At 40.9% G+C, this 26,560-nt stretch overlaps 1 protein-coding gene across 3 annotated transcripts in view; it reads left to right on the top strand.

The window, feature by feature from the left end:
* Positions 1 to 25,899, top strand: part of klhl18 (kelch-like family member 18) — a 61,444-nt gene extending 35,545 nt beyond the window's left edge. For 2 of the 3 annotated variants that reach the window (XM_024403971.2, XM_024403973.2), the window contains 6 exons: positions 2,462 to 2,622; positions 9,701 to 9,837; positions 15,746 to 15,968; positions 18,085 to 18,189; positions 20,187 to 20,298; positions 22,977 to 25,899. In XM_024403971.2, coding sequence (XP_024259739.1) covers positions 2,462 to 2,622; positions 9,701 to 9,837; positions 15,746 to 15,968; positions 18,085 to 18,189; positions 20,187 to 20,298; positions 22,977 to 23,363 — 1,125 coding nt within the window. In that variant the 3' untranslated portion in view covers positions 23,364 to 25,899. The remainder of the gene's footprint in view (positions 1 to 2,461; positions 2,623 to 9,700; positions 9,838 to 15,745; positions 15,969 to 18,084; positions 18,190 to 20,186; positions 20,299 to 22,976) is intronic. The other variant, XM_024403972.2, reaches the window with a different exon arrangement.
* The last annotated feature ends 661 nt before the right edge of the window (positions 25,900 to 26,560 follow it).

Here is a 26,560-nt window from a genome sequence, read left to right on the forward strand (position 1 = left end):
CCCTGAGGAAGAGTTAATCTCCTTTGCTCAGCTTATGCTGCTCAGCCAAACTGAGAAGGGAGGGCAGGAGTCAATGGCTGATCTCCCCTTCTTCAAACCGATCAGACGCGCTGCCTCCAAACTCGATCCCGAGTATTCTACGTCTCCCACACCTACAGTACCAGTCAAAAGTTTGGATTTTTCTTTATTTTGACTATTTTCTACATTGTAGAATAATAGTGAAGACATCAAAACTATGAAATAATCATGTACTAACCAAAAAAAGTGTTAAATATCAATATTTTATATTTGAGGTTCTTCAAAGTAGCCACCCTTTGCCTTTGACAGCTTTGCACACTCTTGGCATTCTCTCATTTAGCTTCATAAGGTAGTCACCTGGAATGCATTTCAATTAACAGGTGTGCCTTCTTAAAAGTTACTTTGTGGAATTTCTTTACTGTTTAATGTGTTTGAGCCAATAAGTTGTGTTGTGACAAGGTACAGAAGATAGCCCCTTTTGGTAGAAGGCCAGCTCAAATAAGCAAAGCGAAATGACAGTCCATTATTTTAAGACATGAAGGTCAGTCAATCCGTAAAATGTCAAGGGCTTTGAAAGTTTCAAGTGCAGCAAAAACGATCAAGCGTTTTGATCAAGCGCTATAATGTCTCTCATGAGGACCGCCACAGGAAAGGAAGACCCAGAGTTACCTTTGCTGCAGAGGGTACGTTCATTCGAATTACCAGCCTCAGAAATTGTAGCCCAAATAAATGCTTCAGAGTTCGTGACAGACACATCTCAACATCAACTGTTCAGAGGAGACTGTGTCTCAGGCCTTCATGGAAATCTGTCCTTTGAGATTTTTCGTTCCAACTGCCGTGTCTTTGTGAGACGCAGAGTAGGTGGACGGATGATCTCCGAATGTGTGGTTCCCAACGTAAAGCATGGAGGAAGTGGTGTGGGGGTGCTTTGCTGGTGACACTGTCAATGATTTATTTAGAATTCAAGACACACTTTACCAGCATGGCTACCACAGCATTCTGCAGTGATACGCCATCCCATCTGGTTTGGGTTTGGTGGGATGATCATTTGTTTTTCAACAGGGCAATGACCCAACACACCTCCAGGCTGTGTAAGGGCTATTTGACCAAGAAGGGGAGTGATGGAGTGCTGCGTCAGATGACCTGGCCTTCACAATCAACCAACCTCAACCCAATAGAAATTGTTTGGGATGAGCCACTGACGTCACCAGTGCCAGGCTACGCCCACTTCATATGAATGGCATGGAGTTGTTGGGATAGTTCAGAGCCCCCCACCTCAAGACCTATAGCCCTCTTTGGGGTGGGTCAAAACCACTGTTACCCCAGTTTAGTTCTTTAAAGAGTTCCCATCATATCCATGCCCAGGGGCAGAGGGTGATGGTTCCACATTTAGCCTTTTTAACCATCAACCTCTCAAGGCCAACCTTGTCTGGCCACAGGCCTGACAGGTCCCCTGTCCCTTCCATGATGCAGGTTGCCCAAATGTGCAGTTTCCCCATTGGGGTGACCACCAGCGGGCTCTATCCACCCACCTATTCCCCTGCTCTGGGTTCCCCTGCTCTTCACAGAAGTCTCCCCCTGGGTCCTGCATTTCATGGGAGTAGTGCAGTCCACTGCACAGGGTGAAGGGGCCGTGCCCTCAAAGATGAGAGGTTGGCCAAGGGAGTGGTACCTAAGGAGGAAGCTCACCAAGGCTTCTTCAGGGGGAGGAGTACGCCCCGTCCTAGATTTGCCACTGCTTCTCGGTGTTTTGCTACTGCTTCTCGGTGTTTTGCCACTGCTTCTCGGTGTTTTGCCACTGCTTCTCTGTGTTTTGCCACTGCTTCTCGGTGTTTTGCCACTGCTTCTCGGCAGTAGCAAAATACTTTTTTGCCCCACTGTAACCTTTTTATTTAAGCGAGTCCCATTGAGACAAAGGTCTCTTTTGCAATGGAGCCCTGCATCACAAGACCAGCAACAATTACTAATTTAAAGGTAGATACTTCAAGGCGGGAGCACAGGAAACTCCAAAATGCAAAAACATTGTAAAAAAACATGCACATTCCTCTCTAAAGAGGATTTCGACTAAGTCTCTGAACTGCCCGAAAGGCACCAATGCATCGAACTGTAGGGTATTCTGAAGGTTGTTCCAAAAGTGATATGCAAAGAAACAAAAAGCCATCCCTGTGAGCGGGTATGGTATCTCATACTTGTATAGGTTAGTAATGATTTAAGGTAATGCAGGAGTTTTTGCGCAAGAGCTTTATAAATGATCAGACCAATGTTTTGACCTACGCGATATCAATGAGGGCCAGCCCACTTTCTGATAGAGAATGCAGTGATGAATTCAAAATCGTTCGCCTGTGATAAAACTGTGCTGTGGTAAACAGCGTCTAACATGACTGGATTTGAATTCCTAAGCTTTTTCCTAATCCCTCTGACATTCTGTGTCCCCTCATTCTAGGTGTTTGAAGCAGTTCTTGCGTGGGTGCGGCATGAACGTGAGGAGCGGGAACCTCGGCTCCCTGAGTTACTCTCCAAGACCCGTCTGCCCCTTTGTCGACCCCAGTTCTTGGCAGACCGCGTTCAACAGGATGAACTGGTGCGCTTTTGCCACAAATGCAGGTGACTGACTCTTGTTTGTTGCATCTATTTTCATTATCTTTCATGTTTTAATGTATAGTTGCTTCAGAAAGTATTCACACCTCTTGACATTTCCACATTTTGAAATGGATTAAATTGGAGAGAAAAAATGTCACTGGCCTATAAACAATACCCCATAATGTCAAAGTGGAATTGTTTTTCGAAATGTTTACAAATTATTATAAAATGAAAAGCTGAAATGTCTTGAGTCATTAAGTATTCAAACCCTTTCTTATGGTAAGCCTAAATAAGTTCAGGAGTAAACATTTGCTTAACAAGTCACGTAATATGTTGCATGGACTTACTCTGTGTGCAATAATAGTGTTTAATATACTTTCTGAATGACTACCTCATCTCTGTACCCCACACAAACAATTATCTGTAATGTCCATCAGTCGAGTAGTGAATTTCAGACAGATTCAACCACAAAGACAAGGGAGGTTTTCCAGTGCCTCGAAAAAGGGCCATCTATAAGTTGATGGGTAAATGTTTAAAAAAAACAGACATTGAACATCCCTTTGAACATGGTAAAGTTATTAATTATACTTTGGATGGAGTATCAATACACCCAGTCAATAGAAAGATACAGGCGTCCTTCCTAACTCAGTTGCCGGAGAGGAAGGAAACCGCTCAGGGATTTCAACATGAGGCCAAAGGTGACTTTCAAACAGTTAGAGTTTAATGGCTGTGATAGGAGAAAACTGAAGATGGATCAACAACATTGTAGTTACTCCACAATTACTAACCTAAAAGACAGTGTGAAAAGAAGGAAGCCTGTACAGAATACAAATATTTGAAAACATGCTTGTTTGCAACAAGGCACCAAAGTAATAATGCAAAAAAATGTGGCAACTTTTTGTCCAAAGTCTTGTGTCTGGAGCAAATCTGATACAACACATAACTGAGTACCACTCTCCATATTTTCAAGCATAGTGGCATATCTCATCATGTTATGGGTATGCTTGTAATCGTTAAGGACTGGGGAGTAAGACTAAAAAATAAATGGATTGGAGCTAAGCAAAGGCAAAATGATTTCCACCAGACACTAGGAGATTAATTCCCCTTTTAGCAGGACAATAACCTAAGACACAAGGCCAAATCTTCACTGGAGTTGCTTACCAAGAAGACAGTGAATGTTCCTGAGTGGCCAAGTTTTTTACAGTTTTGACTTAAATTTACTTGAAAATGTATGGCAAGACTTAAAGGGTTGTCTCGCAATGATCAACAACCACCTTGACAGAGCTTGAAGAATTAAAACAAAATGTATAATAGACAGATATTGTACAATCCAGGTGTGCAAAGCTCTTAGACTCACCCAGGAAGACTCACAGATAATTCTAACATGTATTCAAATCAAATGTATTTATATAGCCCTTCGTACATCAGCTGATATCTCAAAGTGCTGTACAGAAACCCAGCCTAAAACCCTAAACAGCAAGCAATGCAGGTGTAGAAGCACGGTGGCTAGGAAAAACTCCCTAGAAAGGCCGAAACCTAGAGAGGAACCAGACTATGTGGGGTGGCCAGTCCTCTTCTGGCTGTGCTGGGTGTATTGACTCAGGGGTTCAAATACTTATTTAAATTCAAGGCCCCCAGTACCTGATGCAGCAAAGTAATCCCACAGCATTATCGAACCTCCCCCATGTTTGATTGTAGGGAGGGTGTTATTTTGTTTGAATGTTTCATTTCGTTGTTGGTAAACAGGAAGGCCCCTCTGCTGAAGGAGACACGTGATTCTGTGGTTTCCAAGGTGCAGAGATGGCAGCCTTTGATTACTTTTATATATTTATTAATTATTCACTCTTGTTTTTTTATGAAAAAAAAAACAAGTATTAGATTTAGGAAGCTGATTAAGAAAGTGTTACATTAATTTATAAATGTTGGACATGGAAGAATGGTAGATTTGAGGATAATACAGTCCTAATACAGTCCTAATACAGTCCTATTAATTTAATGTTTTGATTCGAATTCGCTAAACAATGTCAACCTGCATCCACTATTCAAGATGATTCCTTAAATCGCTCTCCCTCGAACGGTAGACCCAATTTTAAAAGCATTTCCGCCCTTGAGAAGCAGGGAAGTAGAGGAAGATTTTTTGCCATGGGAGAGAGAACATTTCAGTTTTAAAGCTAGTTCCCTGAATTTCTACACATTCTGGCATGGGGCTGAAAGAAAAGAAAATCGGTTTTAAAGCTTATTTACTGCTTTTCTACACCTTTTGCCATGGGGCTGAGAGAAAATTTGCAGCTTTAAAATACATTTTCTGCATTTTGCCATGGCTTGGTTCTTATGTTATCTGAGTGGCTCAAACATTATTTTAAAAATCAATGAGTGTCCCATGCCATGCCATTTCTTGAATTTTAGATTCTCCCCGACTGTCAAGTTTTTATTTTTGTGATTTGTTAGTTCTCAAATAATCATATTTTTAAAAATGTAGATCCATTATCTTTTCTACATTAGCTTTTTCATTTTTATCATATATTTTGGAGTGGCCACAACGATATGAGTATGTGGCACAGTTGGTAGAGCATGGCACTTGCAACACCAGGTTTGTGGGTTTTCGATACCCATGGGGGACCAGTAAGAATAAATATGAAATATACCACAGGTTTAGTGGTGGTAATTTTCATCTATCAGACCTACCTGCATTCTTGCCAGCTATGCCACTGTTGAACCTTGTAAATGCACAGGAGACTACTCTCCGTTCCCACCAGAATAAAAACTATTTAACCAGGGGAAACCCATTGAGAACAGGGTCTCATTTACAAGGGTGGCATGGGAACAATAAATTAACATGATCAGTCTCAACACAACACTATACATGTACACATTACAAATCAAATGATAAAATTACACATTTCTGAAATGAACATTTCTGTAAATGTTTAAATGTTATAACCTTGTAATTGTTATCCACTGTATGTTGATGGGCATGACCTCTGTCTTGCTGCAGTTGGTAACCAGGCCGACTTTCTGGCCAACATAATTGGAATCCAAAATGTCTTTTAGATGTTGGTGTGTGTGATAAATGAGCCAGGGGCTCCTGAGTGGCGCAGCGGTCTAAGACACTGCATATCAGTGCAAAAGGGGGCACTGTAGTCCCTGGTTTGAATCCAGGCTACATCACATCCGGCCGTGATTGGGAGTCCCATAGGGTGGCGCACAATTGGCCCAGCGTCGTCCAGGTTTGGCCGGGGTAGGCCGTCATTGTAAATAAGAATATGTTCTTAACTGACTTGCCTAGATAAAAATAAAAAATGTTTTAAATCACAGTAGTCACTCTTACCTGGTCTTCTGTTGTTCGCTGCATGTCCCAGTCTATTGCCAGGTTGAAGAGAACGGCTGACATCACACAACCTTGACAAACTCCAGACTTCACAGCAAAGCTCATGTTGCTCGTTCCCACAGTGCATGAAAAGTTGCTATAGAACTGTTTTATGATAACGTGTGGGGATTCCATAAATTCTTAAGATCTTCCATAGGCTTTCGTGGTGGATGCTGTCAAAAGTCTTCTGGTTGATGTAGAGTTTTTGTTGCCAGTTTACATTGCTCAATGATGTTCCAGAGGGTTGACTATCTGGTCTGTACAGCTCCTTCCTCCCCTTAAATCCATTTATTCGTTCCTAAGTACTTTGTTTACAGCTGAAGATATGTTGTATGATAATCTTGCAAAATATCTTGCTGTGAACAGATATATATGTGATGCCCCTCCAGGTGTTGCAGTCAGAAAGTGTGCCGTTCTTAGGTACCTGTATGATGACCCCCCCCCTTGGCCCAATCTGAAGGTATATTTCCCTTCATCCAGATGTCAGTGAAGAGTGCCAACATCAAACCTTGGTGTTTCTTTTGTTGGTCGTCCTGAGCGTTTCCGCTTTAGTTTGATGATGGTGGTCACTGGCGACATCTGCTTACCTTCGCACTTTGACTTCCCTCAGCGAGCTTCTCCACTTGCTGTTGATCATCAGGTGGTCAATCTGGTTCTTGCCTCTTCCATTAGGAGAGTACCATGTCAATTTGGGGATATTCCTGTGGGGAAACAGGGTGCCACCTATCACCAGGTTATTTGTGATGGAGAATGTTGCCAGTCTCTCACTGTTGTCATTCAGGTCTCCACATCCATGCTTCTCCATTCAGGTCTCCGATGACAATTCAGGTGTCTGTCAGATTGGAGGGTGTTATAGAACAGGTATTTTTCTTCATCTTTGGCATCATTTGTGAGAGCATAACATTGGATTATTGTTTGTTTCGTATGTTGTCCATCGCGGCTGGTTTTTATCATTCTGCTGCTGATTGGTTTCCATTCCATCAGGGTTTTCTCAACACCATTCTGTTGGATGAGGGTGAGACCTTCACGATTTTGTCTGTCCTGCCGTCCAGAGTGTAGTACTGTTTCTCCAGTGCTGGTTCTCATGGATCCAGAGCTAGTCCCAACTGGCTTCCCTCACCACCAGGATCTGTAGCTTGGGATCTCTTCATTTTGTTGGTAACCTGTGCCAGATTTTAGACTCAAACATTGTTTGAACATTCAATAAGCCAACATGCAGTTTGTTTTTGGTGTAAAGTGCTCCTGTCTTCATGTCACCAGATTCCCGTAGGCTTTCACTGATAGTGGTCATACAAGTCTGGGACTCTGGGAGATCCTCGCATCCACCTGTAGAATTGACATTTGTTGCTGTTTTTGTAGCACAAAGGTTTTCCGGGATGGGGTTGCTAGGTCCCATGGCCAACCATCCACCATTTTTTGTTTCTGGAGATTTAGGAGTTGATTTGTTAGTCCTCTCCCCTAGCCTTTTGTCTTTCTGGTGATATATTAGTCTCATGAGACCAAACGGGCTTTGGGTTGTGTACAAGCTGCCTCGTCAGGCCAAACCAATTTCTGCTGCTGTGTAGTGAAAGCCAACAGAATAGGTTGGCTTTGGTTTTAGCAGTTTATACAAGCAGTGCAAGGCAGGCTCCTTTTTGTTATGTTAATAAAATTAGACTGAACTCCATCAGCAGCCATACTTTGACTTCTGTTGTGCAGGTAGTTTTTCAACCAGCCGCAGGCTTAGACCAATTTCAGATAGCCTCCACAGCAGGAGTGCATGATCAACCATATCAAATACTTTCGACTGATCAATATAAAGTGCAGCACCGGATGTTGACGAAAATGATCCCGCTAAAGAGATCTGTGTGCCAAGAGGTTAATGTCAATCGAACCCACATGTATTACCAGAGAGTCAGCCTTAGGTAGCTGCGGCTTGATTGTGGGAAGCATCACTAGAATGTCATGGATTTTCGCTCCAGGAAAGCACCAAGGAGTGGAACCGGTCGGTATCTCCCAGCTCGCCTCTCCTATGGCCGATAGAGAGATTTAGCACCAAGATGTGCTGTGGCAACGTCGGTGAACTTGGTGGGCTGTGGCAACGTCGGTGAACTTGGTGGGCTGTGGCAACATCAGTGAACTTGGTGACGAGGCTCTCCTTTTGCTTTAGCTCCCCGATGTCATCCATTATGTCCCCAGTCCACCTGGCTGTGCTGCTGCTCCAGTTTCAACTGTTCTGCCTTATTATTATTGGACCATGCTGGTCATTTATGAACATTTGAACATCTTGGCCATGTTCTGTTATAATGTCCACCCGGCACAGCCAGAAGAGGACTGGCCACCCCACATAGCCTGGTTCCTCTCTAGGTTTCTTCCTAGGTTTTGGCCTTTCTAGGGAGTTTTTCCTAGCCACCGTGCTTCTACACCTGCATTGCTTGCTGTTTGGGGTTTTAGGCTGGGTTTCTATACAGCACTTTGAGATATCAGCTGATGTACGAAGGGCTATATATAAAAAAAAAAAAAATGGATTTTGATTTTGATCATCTGGTCACACAAAGCACTTTTTACAGACAAATCCCTGCCCCAGGTGATTTCGGTTTTTCCACCTCGTCCTATAGTTCAGGTAACATTTCACAGAGGCTGCCGTGGAGATTCAATGGTTGGCTGTTGGTAGCCATTTGGTAATTGCCATTAGCCATTTGGCTAAAAACAAGGCAGACTAGCCTTTCTTAAAGTTAGAAAGTCCAGTAAAGCTCCAGTAAAAGTGACTTCCAAAGTTGTGAAGTAAATAGAGATGTTAGTACCAACTGCACACTGTAGACGAGTGTGCCATGTGCAATTTATAGGCGGAGTAAAAATACAAAATTACCGGATGTATTTTCCGGACTCATACAGGCCGTCTATAAATACATCCGATACAAAAAATGTAATTAAATGAAAGTAGACTCTAGCCTGTTTTAAATGTTACTTTCTGCAACAATTCATGCTCGACAGACAGCTCATTAGACTGAACCCCCGATTCTAAACCTGAGAAGCCCACTGCATGCGACAGAACATTACCAAAAGCAAAAAGGATACTCAAAAGCAGAGAGGTCATGGTATGTCTTTTAAGTCATTTTCCAATAAGCATAGCATAGGCCTACTGTATGTACTGCCGCAGCATGACCCCTCTTCCTTTTGATTGTTTCCATCTCCGGCCACACACTTCAGGTGGTGTCCAGCTCCAAAGCGCTTGGCGTGACATTCCAAGCCAACCTAAAATGGGACTTGCACATCTCTGACATTCCCGAAGGCTCTAGACTTTCTCCAACCTGTGCTCGAGTACAGCGCTCTGGTCTGGCACCCAGGTCTCACAGCCCACCAACACAACCAACTTGAGAAGGTCAAACGACATGGGCCCCCTTATCGCCAGTAATGGGGCCCACATCGTAATTGGCTACAAGAAGCATTTGTCGGTAGTTATCTTGGCTAAAAGCTGTGCAACCATATACTAAATTATAAACTTTTGAACAATAACTATGTGTGGAGACAGTTTTTAGAAGAAATTGTGAAATATTTAAGGTAAGTGCAAGGGTGCCAATATATTTGGCCACAACTGTATATCTGGCATCTGTATCTAAAATGGTTATTGCGAAATAGTTCATCTAAGTTTGGATAAATGTGTATATATCTGCTACTTTTGGAGGCCAAGTGGCTATCATGTAATATTACTGTCATACATTGCCAACCTTTTGAGTTGTGTGTTCCTTCCATCAGGGATCTTGTTGATGAAGCGAAGGATTTCCACCTCATGCCAGAGCGCCGTCCTCACCTGCCAGCTTTTAAGACTCGACAAAGATGCTGTACTTCAATTGCAGGGCTAATATATGCAGTTGGTGGACTAAATAGTGCAGGTACCCTTTTAACATCGCCTCTATTTGTCCCAATAGTTTAAAAATGTTGGTACACGTCCACAACTTTTTCCATCTCATATCCAGTATCTCCAGCACAATATCAGTGTCAACATATGCGAAAACAATCGTTTCTCCATTCTGTACTTAAAAAGGTCCTAAGGAAGTGCCACCTTTTTTTTTTCAACAGTGATTTTCTCCGACAACGAAATTTGCAGTTTTGCCGGAAACTCATTGCAGATTTTGAAGGTGACTGTGTTTTTGATGACATCAGCTGGCACTTTCAAAGGACCTTTTTCTTTTAATCTATTTAACTACGGAAAGTATAAATGTGCCTTTTATGGTGTGGTGCTGGAGATAATGAATAAGGTTAAAAAGTGGTGAATTTACTCATTTACAATGAAATTGCCAGAGGGTCTGTGAGATTCCCTTAAATACCTTAATGAGATGTAAAGATCTAATCCGCATTTGCGGAAACACTGCCACTGTTTGCAATTCTTTTGGTGTTGATGAAAACATATTTTTTGCAGTACATATTCTGCTGTTCTATCGCCTGTGCAATGTCTGAGGAAAACAAACGATGTTAGTTGTTTGCAGTAATTCTTTGTTGTTGTAATATCCCAAATGGACATTGCAGTTTTACCAATTAAGGATTCTCACTTTAACAGTTTTACTTAAAGGCCCAGTGCACTCAATGTATGTTTTTACTGTGTTTTGTATCATATTGTACAACAGCTGATGAAACTAACACTGTAGAAGTGTGAAAAAATATGATAGTTGCTGGTTGAAAAATACAATCTGAATCTTCTAATCAGCAGATTTTGCATGGGTCTCCCAGACAGTCTTAGAAATATTATTGCTTTCTTTTTGACCATTTTAATGGAAAACTATTACAGTAAGGAGAAGTTTATCCAAAACCCGGAAACTCACAAATGATTGCATATATTGAAACTAGTTAAGTGGAATTTGCCCTCACTCTCCCTGTTAGTGCTATACTGAAACAGTTGCAAAAATGGGTCAGGTGACTCATTCGGTCAGACCCTTGTAACAAAACAACATTTGACCAGACTTCGCGTATTTCTGAATCTTGAATTCACTGGCAACTGAGCAGATTAATGCCTGCATCCAGCAACGTCATGAGTCACCTGACCATTTTTGCAGCCGTTTCAGTACAACACTACTGGGAGTGCGGGCATACTCCACTGAACTAGTCTCAATGTATGAAATCACTTGTGAATTTTGTGTAAACTTCTCCTTTAATTGTTACCCAGAAATGTGATATTAATATAAAAATGTATTTTATTTGGTTAGCACTGTGTGATTGATTGACTACATACAGTAAATGAGAGAAAATTGACAGAGTTACTCAGTGCTTGGAAAGGAAACATTGTCTGCCAGTGGATGAGAGGGCATATGAGACATGGCTTCAGCTTCAGTTCATGTCAGGAAAGTGTTGACACTGGTAGTGGAGACGTCCTGCTCCTTGCTGACTTTTCCTAAATGTTTGTATTTTACACTGCTCATTTGTCCGAATTTTATATTTCACCTCCCGGAATGTATTTAGTGCCTTTTTACCTGTTTTTTTCACACATATTCCCAACTTAGCCAAGACAAGGGGCTGTAGGATGAGACAGATGTTTTGTATTGAAGTCAAAGTACCCAGAGGAGGATGGATAATAGCTTACCTCCAGCTACACGTTGGTGCTACCCTAGAAGGTGCTGTTGAGATTACCTGAGACCATTGCAAAACAGTGTGTTTTAACCACGTATTTGGTGATGTGAATATATTTAGTATAGTTTTATCTAAAAAGGATAACATTTTATGTTGGTTCACTTGTTATGCTCAACGGGCTCAGTTTTCCACCAGCTCAACTGCTTTTACGCTATGATTTGACTTATATATTCAATGTTTGGGGGGGGAAGAGAGAAAAAAGGAGTTCAGTTCACGTAACGGGGTTGACCTTAAAATGAGGGACAGACGTTTAGGATTAAATGTCAGGAATTGTGAAAAACTGAGTTTAAATGTAGTTGGCTAAGGTGTATGTAAACTTCTGACTTCAACTGTATGTATGTATATATAATATATATATATATATATATATATATATATACCTATATATATATATATATATATATATATATATATATAAAAAGTGTATGTAAACTTCCGACTTCAACTGTATACACACAAACACGTGTGTTTTTGTGTATACAGTTGAAGTCGGAAGTTTACATACACCTTAGCCAAATACATTTAAACACAGTTTTCCACAATTCCTGATATAAGGAATTATAATCCGAGTAAAAATTCCCTGTCTTAGGTCAGTTAGGGTCACCACTTTTATTTTAAGAATGTGAAATGTCAGAATAATGGTAGAGAGAATGATTTATTTCAGCTTTTATTTCTTTCATCACATTCCCAGTGGGGCAGAAGTTTACATACACTCAATTAGTATTTGGTAGCATTGCCTTTAAATTGTTTAACTTGGGTCAAATGTTTTGGGTAGCCTTCCACAAGCTTCCCACAATAAGTTGGGTGAGTTTTGGCCCATTCCTCCTGACAGAGCTGGTGTAACTGAGTCAGGTTTATAGGCCTCCTTGCTCGCACACGCTTCTTCAGTTCTGCCCACATATTTTCTAAAGGATTGTGGTCAGGGCTTTGTGATGCCCACTCCAATACCTTGACTTTGTTGTCCTTAAGCCGATTTGCCACAACTTTGGAAGTATGCTTGGGGTCATTGTCCATTTGGAAGACCCATTTGCAACCAAGCTTTAACTTTCTGACTGATGTCTTGAGATGTTGCTTCAATATATCCACATAATTTTCCTACCTCATTATGCCATCTATTTTGTGAAGTGCACCAGTCCCTCCTGCAGCAAAGCACCCCCACAACATGATGCTGCCACCCCTGTGCTTCACGGTTGGGATGGTGTTCTTCAGCTTGCAAGCCTCCCCCTTTTTCTTCCAAACATAACGATGTTCATTATGGCCAAACAGTTCTATTTTTGTTTCATTAGAGGACATTTCTCCAAACAGTACAATCTTTGTCCCCATGTGCAGTTGCAAAATGTAGTCTGGCTTTTTATGGCGGTTTTGGAGCAGTGGCTTCTTCCTTGCTGAGCGACCTTTCAGGTTATGTCGATATAGGACTCGTTTTACTGTAGATACTTTTGTACCTGTTTCCTCCAGCATCTTCACAAGGTCCTTTGCTGTTGTTCTGGGAATAATTTGCACTTTTTGCACCAAAGTACGTTCATCTCTAGGAGACAGAACGCGTCTCCTTCCTGAGCGGTATGACGGCTGCGTGGTCCTATGGTGTTTATACTTGCATACTATTGTTTGTACAGATGAACGTGGTACCTTCAGGCGTTTGGAAATTGCTCCCACGGATGAACCAGACTTGTGGAGGTCTCCAATTATTTTTTGATGTCTTGGCTGATTTCTTTTGATTTTCCCATGATGCCAAGCAAAGAGGCACTGAGTTTGAAGGTATGCCTTGAAATGCATCCACAAGTACACCTCCAATTGACTCAAATGATGTCAATTAGCCTATCAGAAGCTTCTAAAGCCGTGACAATTTTCTGGATTTTCCAAGCTGTTTAAAGTCAGTCAACTTAGTGTATGTAAACTTCTGACCCACTGGAATTGTGATACAATTGTTTGAAAAATGACTTGTCATGCACAAAGTAGATGTCATAACCGACTTGACAAAACTATAGTTTAACAATACATTTTGTGGAGTGGTTGAAAAACTAGGTTTAATGACTCCAAAGTGTATGTCAACTTCCGACTTCAACTCTATGTATGTGTGTTATATTGTCCATGACTTTCTAGTGGATAGACCGTATGGTTAAAGAGAAAATAGGCTAATTTAATGGAGAGAGAAAATCAACATTGGCATTCTTTTTCAATAAACTCTTCCGGCTATAGACTCTTTTTTCACAACTACCACCAGTTTGGTTCCAAAAAATGTACAAGAAAATACACAGTAAAAACGTGTGTATAAAAAATTATATAAAAGATATTTCAAGCTGAAACCCTCATATTTAACTTGTTCACGCTACCACGTTCCCCTAGGGCACCCCCCCCCCACGCTCAACTCAAAAGATGGCGCACAGAATGCAAAAATATTCTTCGAAATATTTAACCTCCACACATTAACAAGTCCAATAGCTCAAATGAAAGATAAACACCTTGTTCATCTACCCAGCGAGTCAGATTTCTAAAATGTTTTACGGCGAAAACATAGCACATATTTATGTCAAACCACCACCAAAGACACAGCCAATATATAGCCATTTTGTCGAACAAAAGATGCAATCACAAACGCAGGATTAAAAGAAAAATAATTCACTAACCTTTTGAAAATCTTCATCAGATGACAGTAATAGGACATGTTACACAGTACATTTGTACATTTTTTTCAATAATATGCCATTTATATCCATAAATCACCGTTTACATTGACGCCATGTTCAGAAAATGCTAAACAATGTCCGGAGAAATTATGTATAACGCCAGATAACAGCAATACACATCATAAACTTTGACTAAATATACATGTTCTACATATAGTTAGAAAGATACACTGCTTCTTAATGCAATCGCTTTGTCACATTTCTTTTTAACGTTACAGAAATCGTTCATTTTTCAATAATCTGAGATGGCGCTCAGACATAAGCAATATTTCTCCGCTATGTTGGAGTCAACAGAAACACAAAATTACAACATAAATATTCCCTTACCTTTGATGGTCTTCGATCATAATGTAGTGGAAGAAGTCATACTTACCCAAAACATCGTTTGGTTTCAATTCGTGTGTCTTTGTATTAGCAAATGCTGCAAGTTCCAGCTGAAATACTACCAAAAATTACTTCTGGTCACGAACAGTTGCGCATCAAAACTTCAAAATTACATATTATATGTCGACTAAACTGGTCAAACTAAGTGCAGAATCAAGCTTTAGGATGTTCTAAACATACAAAACTATTATCTAATCTCTCGGGCGAACGTGCTTCTTGGCAGGCGATCTGGAACAAAGGAACGTGTCTCCCAAAAGCGCGCTCTCGTAACATTGAATTTTCTCGCGACACTCAGTCTTTTGCCTACCAAAGGCTCAAAACACGCGGGATTTGCACAATTAAACGCTGTACTGATTGAGGACATCTAGTGGAAGACATAGAAAGTGTCTCCAGATCCATAGCTGGTTGGGAAGGGTGGGGGCGATGACGTCAAAGTTGCCCCAAGTTTGAGGCTCCCAAAAATAGTTTGGGAGATTGCCTGCCCTGTGAGTTCTGCTATACTTACATAATTCAAACGGTTTTAGAAGCTTTAGAGTGTTTTCTATCCAATAATTATTATTATATGCATATATTAGCAATTTTGGACAGATTTTTTTTGTTTACTATGGGCATGCAATTCCTCCAAAGGGGGCAGTATTCTGCCTAGCCTTAACTGGTTTTAACATCTGTGGTATTCCCTAAGTTGGTTTATATTTAGGATCATGTTTTACAGCTGTCATTCTATTTTTTATTTGAAAAAATATATATTTTAGAGAGCCAGAGATAATTACAGACATCTGTGATAATCTAAGGTATTCAAAAGGGCTACTAGATGTCTTGTTATAAATAACATAAAATCCTTAACTTACAAAAACTCAGATAGTTTACTGGTAAACTTTGAAAGTCTTTTAAAATGTAAAGTTGGTGCACAATTTCTACTTAAAATATCAAAGGGACTCAAAAGGCACTCTTTGTGGAATGACCCAAATATCAGTACACAAGCCATTGGAAGTTATTGAAACCGTTGACCCAAAAACTGAGGTTCAAATCAAATCATGGACTAAGTTAATCGTTACACCCTAACTTGTTTATTTTTGTTTAAATGTTGTGCATGGTTTTTTTTATCCAGGTGACTCATTGACTGTAGTTGAAGTATTTGACCCAATTGGAAATTGCTGGGAACGCTGTCAGCCAATGAGTACAGCCCGAAGTCGAGTGGGTGTGGCAGTTGTCAATGGGTTACTTTACGCAATCGGTGGATATGATGGACAATCACGGCTAAGCACAGTGGAGGTCTATAACCCAGAAACGGATACTTGGACATGTGTTGCTAGCATGAACAGTCAACGCAGGTGAGAATGTCTTTCTAAATATGTACTTTAGGGTTGTTTTATATTAATTCAATCACTTTGACTGCACCCCTTTTGATTTAAATGAAACTTTCCATAAATGTTTGTCCATGGTAGAAGTAGTCAGTAATTGACTTTTTGAACCTGAATACGAAAACATTCAGGGAAGAGGTGCTCAAAGGTTATTCAAGATTGAAAATTCCTACACATACATTCAACTTGAATAACAAAAGACAGAGAAATAAACAAACAAAGAAAAATGTTTTTACAAAAAAGGAGAGAGCTGTTCATTCAGACGTTTTGGCTTCATGTAATCTAAGCATTCGATCCAAAGTGCCTCTCTTAACAATTTCCTCACCATATTGCCAACTCTGGAGGAAAGAAACTTTCTCAATTTCCCAGAATTTGAAGGTAGAGGCTGAGCCATGATTGGCCTTCATGTAATGCCGCACGATTGCATAGGGTTGTCAAAACTATTTGACTATTTGATCTTTAACGTCCATGATCATTTTGAATGTACCTTTAACGTCCATGTTAATAATTATGAGCATGCCATTTTGTTTCTTTTCCAAATTAAAAATTTGGTAACTTAAGTACAATTTATTTTTAAATAATTCTGTAATGTTGAAGATCTGTGTGGGGGGGCAAGTTTTTATAAATTTCAATTTATTTAAGAAAAATGCAAGGTTTCCAATATATTTGTCCGCAACTGTATGTGAAAATAACAAATCTTTTAGACAATTGATTTTTCAAGGGCAGAAATAAAAGATCCCAGAGCTCAACCAGCTTCATGAGGTAGTCGCCTGGAATGCATTTCAATTAATAGGTGTGCCTTGTTAAAAGTTTATTTGTGGAATTTCTTTCCTTTTTAATGCTTTTGAGCCAATCAGTTGTGTTTTGACAAGGTACATATTATGGCAAGAACAGCTCAAATAAGCAAAGAGAAATGACAGCCCATCATTAGTTTGAGACATGATGGTCAGTCAATCCGGAAATTGTCAAGAACTTTGAAAGTTCATGCGCTATGAAGAAACTGGCTCTCATGAGGACCGCCACAGGAAAGGAAGACAGAGTTACCTATGCTGCAGAGGATAAGTTCATTAGCGTTTACCAGCCTCAGAAATTGCAGCCAAAATAAATGCTTCACAGAGTTGAAGTAACAGACATCTCAACATCAACTGTTCAGGGGAGACTGCGTGAATCAGGCTTTCGTGGTCGAATTGCTGCAAAGAAACCAGTATTAAAGGACATCAATAAGAAGGGCCAAGAAAAATGAGCAATGTAAATTAGACCGGTGAAAATCTGTCCTTTGGTCTGCAGTCCAAATTTGAGATTTTTGGTTCCAACTTTGTGAGACGCAGAGTAGGTGAACGGATGATCTCTGTATCTGTGGTTCCCAGCGTGAAGCATGGAGGAGGAGGTGTGATGGTGCTTTGCTGGCGATACTGTCAGTGATTTATTTAGATTTCAAGGCACACTTACCCAGCATGGCTACCACAGCATTCTGCAGCGATACGCCATCCCATCTGCGCTTAGAGGGCTATGATTTGTTTTTCAACAGGACAATGGCCCAGGCTGTGTAAGGGCTATTTTGACCAAGGAGGAGAGTGATGGAGTGCTGCGTCAGATGACCTGGCCTCCACAATCACCTGAACTCAACCCAATTGAGATGTTTTGGGATGAATTTGACCTCAGAGTGATGGAAAAGCAGCCAACAAACAAGTGCTCATCATATGTGGGAACTCCTTCAAGACTGTTGGAAAAGCATTCCTGGTGAAGCTGGTTGAGAGAATGCCAAGAGTGTCTAAAGCTGTCATCAAGGCAAAGGGTGGCTGTTTGAAGAATCTCAAATATATTTTGATTTGTTTAACACTTTTGATTACTACATCATAGTTTGATGTCTTCACTATTATTCTATAATGTAGAAAATAGTAAAAAATAAAGAAAAAGCCTTGAATGAGTAGGTGTGTCCAAACTTTTGACTGTTACTGTATATTCTATGGTTTTTATACACCATTGGCGAAAACCCTAGTTAGACAGGAGCTTCTTGATCCAGCTGATGGGTCTGCGTTATTGTGTGTTTATCCTCGTTCCCCTTTCTCCATCTCTCCGAATGCAGTGCAATGGGAACAGTGGTGGTTGACGGACATATCTATGTGTGCGGGGGCTATGATGGCAAATCCTCACTCAACTCAGTAGAGTGCTACTCTCCAGAAGCCAACAGGTTCTGTACATTTCCTATGTGATTTACTTTACTTTGACTCCCTGAATTCCCAGTCAAGCTAGACCAGAGGGTATACTACGTACCTGGTTTGAGGAGTTAGTGAGGTAACTTTGGTCAACTCTGAGTTCCACTCGGAATAACCGGTACCATGAAAGTGGCTCACCTTTTAGCCAGGTATATTTCTATGGCAACAAATGCTTCAGAACTAACCTGCTCCGGGGCAGGCTAACTCAGGCTAACTTTATCCTGGATGATTTTTGAGCCGTGACTTGAGGACCAATTAAATCAGATTCCCTCTCTCTTGCAAACATTGCGTCATCATCCCCTTCATTTGAGGAAGACGATCAATTCAAATATTTTATTAATTCAATGTTTTTTGTTAAAAAAATTGTAATTAAAATACCTATCGCATTGCATATTTAGTAATGACAGAATGCATTTGAAAGTTCACACACAGTAATACTTTTGTATAACATTCTAAAATTATTTTAATAGGCTGCCATTTACGTATCACTGACCTAGCCCCTACTCCCATTGTACTTGTGGAGATCTGTGAGGATTGGATTTTTAAATGTAACCTTTACTTAACTAGGCAAGTCAGATTCTTATTTACAATTACGGCCTACACCGGCTAAATCCGGACGACGCTGGGCCAATTGTGCGCCGCCCTATGGGACTCCCAATCACGACTGGATGTGATGCAGCCTGGATTCGCACTGAGATGCGGTGTCTTAGACTACTACTCCCCCTTGAAGGAGAAGATGGAGCTACTTCCACATTTGACCCTTAATTGACATTGATGTAATCTACACTGAGTGTACAAAACATTAGGAATGCTTAATATTAGTAACACCTAATATTGCATTGCAACCCCTTTTGTCCTCAGAACAGCCTCAATTCGTCAGGGCATGGACTCTACAAGGTTGTGAAAGCGCTCCACAGGGATGCTGGATCATGTTGACTCCAATGCTTCCCACAGTTGGTGTCAAGTTGGCTGGATGTCCTTTAGGTGGTGGACCATACTTCATGCACATGGGAAACTGTTGAGCGTGAAAAACCCTGCAGCGTTGCAGTTCTTGACACAAACCGGTGCGCCTGGCACCTACTAACATATCCTGTTTGTTTTGCCCATTCACCCTTTGAATGGCACACATACACAATCCATGTCTCAATTGTCTGAAGGTTTAAGAATCCTTCTTGAACCTGTCTCCTCCCCTTCATCTACACAGATTGAAGTGGATTTAACAACTGCCATTAATAAGGGATCATAGCTTTGACCTGGATTCACCTGGTCAGTCTGTCATGGAAAGAGCAGGTGGTCTTAATGTTTTGTACACTCCGTGTATATACATGTTCCTACCTCCACATGAACTGTTGTGGAAGTTGGCCTGATACTGCTGTTTACTTAATGCATTTAAAACACATTTTATTATTATTTAAACCTTTATTTAACTAGGCAAGTCTTATTTACAATGACGGCCTACCCCGGCCAAACCCGGACGACGCTGGGCCAATTGTGCGCCTCCCTATGGGACTCCCAATCACGGCCGGATTCGAACCAGGGACTGTAGTGACACCTCTTGCACTGAGATGCAGTGCCTTGCGCCACTCGGGAACCCTGCCGACTCTACCTTTTAATTCTGAGCTTGGTTGTGGAGGAATGTAAACGTTTTTTATATATACATTTTTATTGCTAATGTCATATTTTGTAACATTCATTTTGAGTATTTCTGCTGTGTTTTACTTGCTTACACTTATCCAGTTCTATCCAAAACCATTACTTTAGATCATATCACATCACACATATCAAGTATGTAAAACTATTTTCAAATGTATCCAGGAAATAGAATTGCTTAATTTCAATTTTTGTCTTCAATAATTAGTTGTTGCAAATCAATATGTTGTTACAGTGTGACTTTTATATTAAGTGAAAAGGTGTAGCCCTTTTAATGTATCAACATTAAAGTGCACCTGCTTTTCCTTATACACTCGTGCAGGTGGACAGTAATGACAGAGATGAGTGCAAGTCGCAGTGCAGCTGGGGTGACTGTTTTTGATGGAAGGATTTTTGTATCTGGTGGTCATGACGGTTTACAGATCTTCAATACGGTAAGGATGCCATTTGACATACAACCTGCACATTGCTGACAGGACTAAGGTAGATGAACAGGAGAGGATTAGGTCTATTAGGCACTATTTGCAGGTGGGAAATGTGACATGTATGGCCCCTTTAAATCTAAAAAAGGATTAGATATTTTTCTTCAGATCAACACAACCTACTTGAAAATGAAATTAGAATTTTTGATTACATAATGTAGGCCTTCGCACTCCTTGCTGTGGTACATCTTAAGATCAGGAACAAACATTTTCACAAAATATGTCTAGTCTCAGCCCTGAGAGCGGCAGGGTAGCATAGTGGTTAGAGCGTTGGACTAGTAACCGGAAGGTTGCAAGTTCAAATCCTCAAGCTGACAAGGTACAAATCTGTCGTTCTGCCCTTGAACAGGCAGTTAACTCACTGTTCCTAGGCCGTCATTGAAAATAAGAATTTGTTCTTAACTGACTTGCCTAGTTAAATAAAGGTAAAAAATAAAATAAAAATGTGAAACTGGTTGAAAATCAAAGACAATACTAACATATTGCAGTGATTCCCGACCAATTTGACTGGGATTGAGCAATTTTGCTGAGAATGATGGATAGATGTTGCCCCAAAAGTTGTGCAAAATTGGTGGAAACAAATAATTATTCACAGCTGTTTGCTGCCGAAGGTGCTTCCACTAAGTATCAACTATAGGGTGTGAAGATGCTACGCCATCAATATAATACACAATTATACCTTTTTTTGTGGAACTTTTAAAGTGTGCAGTAGGTTGCGTTGATCAGTGGGGAAAAATCACAATTTATGCATTTCTAGATATTAAAAGAAGGGAGCAACATGTGAAAACTGTGCAAAAGATGTGAAGACTTTCAGTAGGTACTGTATACAGTGGGGCAAAAAAGTACACTGCTCAAAAAAATAAAGGGAACACTTAAACAACACAATGTAACTCCAAGTCAATCACACTTCTGTGATATCAAACTGTCCACTTAGGAAGCACCACTGATTGACAATAAATTTCACATGCTGTTGTGAAAATGGAATAGACAACAGGTGGAAATTATAGGCAGGTGCAGGTGGTGACCACAGACCACTTCTCAGTTCCTATGCTTCCTGGCAGATGTTTTGGTCACTTTTGAATGCTGGCGGTACTTTCACTCTAGTGGTAGCATGAGACGGAGTCTACAACCCACACAAGTGGCTCAGGTAGTGCAGCTCATCCAGGATGGCACATCAATGCGAGCTGTGGCTAGAAGGTTTGCTGTGTCTGTCAGCGTAGTGTCCAGAGCATGGAGGTGCTACCAGGAGACAGGCCAGTACATCAGGTGACGTGGAGGAGGCCGTAGGAGAGCAACAACCCAGCAGCAGGACCGCTACCTCTGCCTTTGTGCAAGGAGGAGCAGGAGGAGCACTGCCAGAGCACCTCAAAATTACCTCCAGCAGGCCACAAATGTGCATGTGTCTGCTCAAACGGTCAGAAACAGACTTTATGAGGGTGGTATGAGGGCCCGACGTCCACAGGTGGGGGTTGTGCTTACAGCCCAACACCGTGCAGGACGTTTGGCATTTGCCAGAGAACATCAAGATTGGCAAATTCGCCACTGGCGCCCTGCGCTTTTCACAGATGAAAGCAGGTTCACACTGGGCACGTGACAGACGTGACAGTCTGGAGACGCCGTGGAGAACGTTCTGCTGCCTGCAACATCCTCCAGCATGACTGCTTTGGCGGTGGGTCAGTCATGGTGTGGGGTGGCATTTCTTTGGGGGCCCGCACAGCCCTCTGTGTGCTCGCCAGAGGTAGCCTGACTGCCATTAAGTACCGAGATGAGATCCTCAGACCCCTTGTGAGACCATATGCTGGTGCGGTTGGCCCTGGGTTCCTCCTAATGCAACACAATGCTAGACCTCATGTGGCTGGAGTGTGGCAGCAGCTCCTGCAAGAGGAAGGCATTGATGCTATGGACCGCCCGTTCCCCAGATCTGAATCCAATTGAGCACATCTGGAACATCATGTCTCGCTCCATCCACCAACGCCACGTTGCACCACAGACTGTCCAGAGGTGCTTTAGTCCAGGTCCGGGAGGAGATCCCTCAGGAGACCATCCGACACCTCATCAGGAGCATGCCCAGGCGTTGTAGGGAGGTCATACAGGCACGTGGAGGCTACACACACTACTGAGCCTCATTTTGACTTGTTTTAAGGGCATTGCATCAAAGTTGGATCAGCCTGTAGTGTGGTTTTCCACTGTAATTTTGTGTGACTCCAAATCCAGACCTCCATGGGTTGATAAATTTGATTTCCACTGATCATTTTTGTGTGATTTTGTTGTCAACACATTCAACTATGTAAAGAAAAAAGTATTTAATAAGAATATTTCATTCATTCAGATCTAGGATGTGTTATTTTAGTGTTCCCTTTATTTTTTTGAGCAGTGTATTAAGTCAGCCACCAATTGTGCAAGTTCTCCCACTTAAAAAGATGAGAGGCCTGTAATTTTCATCATAGGTACACTTCAACTATGACAGACAAAATGAGAAAAAAAAATCTAGAAAATCACATTGTAGGATTTTTAATTTATTTATTTGAATGGTAAAAAGTCCTTAAATTAATCTCTTAAATTGTGAACATACCCTTTAAAATGCATTAGACACTGAAAGAGAATGACTAATGACCCCTCCCATCCTGTAGGTGGAGTACTACAACCAGCACACAGCTCTTTGGCACACCGTTGCTGGCATGATGAACAAGCGCTGTCGCCACGGCGCTGCAGCCCTTGGCAGCCAGCTCTATGTGGCGGGGGGTTATGATGGTTCCGGGTTCCTCAGCGGGGCCGAGGTGTACAGCTCAGTGGCAGACCAATGGAGCCACCTGGTGGCCATGAACACACGGCGCAGCAGAGTCTCACTGGTGGCAAACTGTGGAAGACTTTACTCCGTGGGTGGCTATGACGGACAATCCAACCTGAGCTCTGTAGAGATGTACGACGCTGAGACCAACCGCTGGACATTCATGGCACCCATGGTGTGCCACGAGGGTGGGGTGGGTGTTGGTTGTATACCCCTTCAGCCTGCTTAACCCCTACCATCCCCAAAAAAGCCCATAGACTTTTAGATTTTTGTAAATTAATTTTTAAATCAATTAACAAGAAAAAGGTATAAATGTATGTTTCTGTATACCGGGTACCACAATTCAAACCATTTGATTTATTTAAGTCTGGTTTAGCCATTGTACCATTGAAAGGTTTATAATGAGAATGTTCATAGGGCATTAGTACATGAGTAAACATATGTTGGGATTCAGTTGCGTAGTTTGTAGGGATACAGAGGCTGGGGTTTTGGGATGGCCGGAGGTAACTGCCCTGACCATTAGGCTCTAAGCTCCTATTTGGGAGGAGCGACAATAAATTAACTTGTAGTGAACAAGTAGATTAAGAGAGCGATGAATGAATAGCAGGACAAGTGTGGACTTGTATCGTATGATATGTGCATCAGAATTTACAACCTTGAAGTGATACTTCATACCAGAATCTGTCCCGAATGTTACTATCGCTATCAATGTCTGCACCATTGTACTGAGGATTGAGTTGCACTATCTGATCTGGAAGCCTTGTCATGGTTTCATAATATGGTACAGGTTTCACAATATTGGTGAATTTCTTTGTGTTTTGGGAAAATAGGTATTATTTTGATTGGGATCATTTGCTTATGAATATTATTATAAAATAACTGACCACCATAACTCCTTGCCCTTTGGTTGTGGGAACTGTTTTCCCAACAAGGATCTTAGCAAAAGGGAACTGAAGAACTGTCTTCCGGTTGATTGCATTACGATGCCACAACACCAAGTTGTATAGCAACTTGATAACCCTTCAAATTGTTTAAACAAAATGAACAACACATGAGGTGCATTCAACAGAGGAAATAGTTTGCTAACGTATTCCATTTGTCTTCTGTTAGCCGCGAAGGTTCGCTAACAGTGTGAGAAGGTGGTAGTGTGCTGCGAACGTAAAATATCTGTTTCGGGTCTAAACTGCCACCACCTAGGCTTTCTATTACATGTAGTAGGAATAGGAAAGTCATTTTCAGTTTGATTCTCATTGCTAAACTGTCATGGTAATCCTTGCAAACATTTAGCTTTTTAATGTTTCACCATAACTTTCATTCAAAATCGTTCAACTGAAATTGTTACTAAGTAACATGTTCATCACAAACAGAACCCTTGTTGAACGCACCTCTGCTCAAAGTGCAATTTCATCTTTTATTATAAAATAGTATGGGAGAACTTAAGTGGCTAAAATATGATGAAGTGTGCTTTGAAGAGTGGAGATGATGCATAGCGACGATGTAGCTGCAAATGTTATGCTTTATTACCCAAAATATTGAATATGTCAAAAGCAGACTGTGCAGCACATTTAGGGAGCATTCCAGTAACATTCTGATTTTTTTTTTTGCATCTGCCACTGGTAACGTTGTGTGGGAGCTTACCATTCCCTTGGAACAACAGTGGCAACCTATTTTAAGAATGAGGTATTGTGTAATGTAATTGAAAATGGATTGTACAGTGAGATGTAGTATTGCTTTATAGACTTGTTTGTCAGACTTTATCTGCTGCATTTGTCACGATTTAAATAACTTTCATTTGGGATTAATTACTGTGAACTTTTGACATGTTGATGTTTAGCTTATTTCTGCTGATGTTCTGGTAATATATTACACACACGTTTTATATATATATATTTTTGGCATTATTATGTTTGCAGGATTCTTACTGCTCTTCACTTGGTACTGTCTGGTCCCAGGCTACAAATTGTATTTATTAGTGCATTTTTTTGTTGTTTCTTGATTCTTAACTTTACGATTAGTACTACTATCACAAATATGTAAGCTTGAAGGCATAGTGATTTTTTTTTATGACTTCCCTAGGGTGTTCTTTCCTCCAAACTGTTTATGAATTTGTTAGCAGTTCATTTAGCAATGTTGAGAATAATCTGACTAGCATTTTGGGAGAATGTAGGATTCCATCCGTTAGTAGGGCATTCAAAACCATTACAATTGGTGCAAGTTGAGTTGCAACATTTTTTTAAATATAAACAGGGACATCCCATTGAGACCATGGCCTCTTTATAAGGGAGCACTGCACACAATCATATGAATTCCCAATATTTACAATTGCAACGCAATAAAAACATACCAAATGTACAAGTAACTTACAAAACATGATCATGGAAAAACAAACACATTCCTCAGTAAAAAGGTAAATCAACCAGTTGTCTGAACTGCTCTAGTGGCACCAAAACATCCAACCTTAGAGAGTTCTGGAGATCATTCCACAAGTAAGGTGCAAATAAACTAAATGCAGATCTACCTAACTTAGTGGACACCGAAGGGCTCTCCAGAGTTAGCCATATCTGAGACCGGGTCTGGTAGCTCGTACATCTTTAGGTTACGATGAAGTAAGGTATGGCAGATGTTTGTGTAAGAGAGCTTTATAAACAAAAATATTGCAATGCGTTGATCTGAGTATTCAAAGAGGGCCAGCTTACTTTCTGATACAGAAAGCAGTGATATGTACTGAACCTGTCACCTGTAAATAAAGCGCAGTGCGCTATGAGTAACTGCGTCCAATGGTTTCAATACAGTGGGAGCCGCATTCATATAGACGATATCACCATAATCTATAACCGATATGAATGTCAACTTGAATGTTTTGTTTTCTGCTATTAAAACCTCTTGGCGCACAGATCCCTTTAGCGGGATCATTTTCGTCAACATCCTGTGAATTGCAGAGCGCCAAATTCAAATTAAATGACAAAAAATATTTAATGTTCATGAAATCACAAGTGCGACACCACCAAAACACAGTTTAGCTTGTTAATTAATCCACCTGGCGTGTCAGATTTCAAAAAGGCTTTATGGTGAAAGCAAACCATGCAATTATGTGAGGACAGCTCTCAGCAGACAAAACATTACAAACAGCTAGCAGCAAAGTAGATTGCTCTTCTGACTTTCGTGACCAATCAAATTAATCGCTTACCTTTGATGATCTCCGTATGTTTGCACTCACGAGACTCCCAGTTACACAATAAATGTTCATTTTCTTCGATAAAGATTCTCTTTCTATCAAAAAGCCTCCATTTGGTTGGCGCGTTTTGTTTAGTAATCCACAGTGTTGTGTGGTCAGGACGGGTAGACGAAAATTCCAAATAGTATCCGTAAAGTTCGTAGAAACTTGTCAAACGTTTTTTACAATAAATGTTTTTACAATAAATTATT

The sequence above is a fragment of the Oncorhynchus tshawytscha genome, linkage group LG10, assembly GCF_018296145.1.
Source record: "Oncorhynchus tshawytscha isolate Ot180627B linkage group LG10, Otsh_v2.0, whole genome shotgun sequence".
Lineage (NCBI taxonomy): Eukaryota > Metazoa > Chordata > Actinopteri > Salmoniformes > Salmonidae > Oncorhynchus > Oncorhynchus tshawytscha.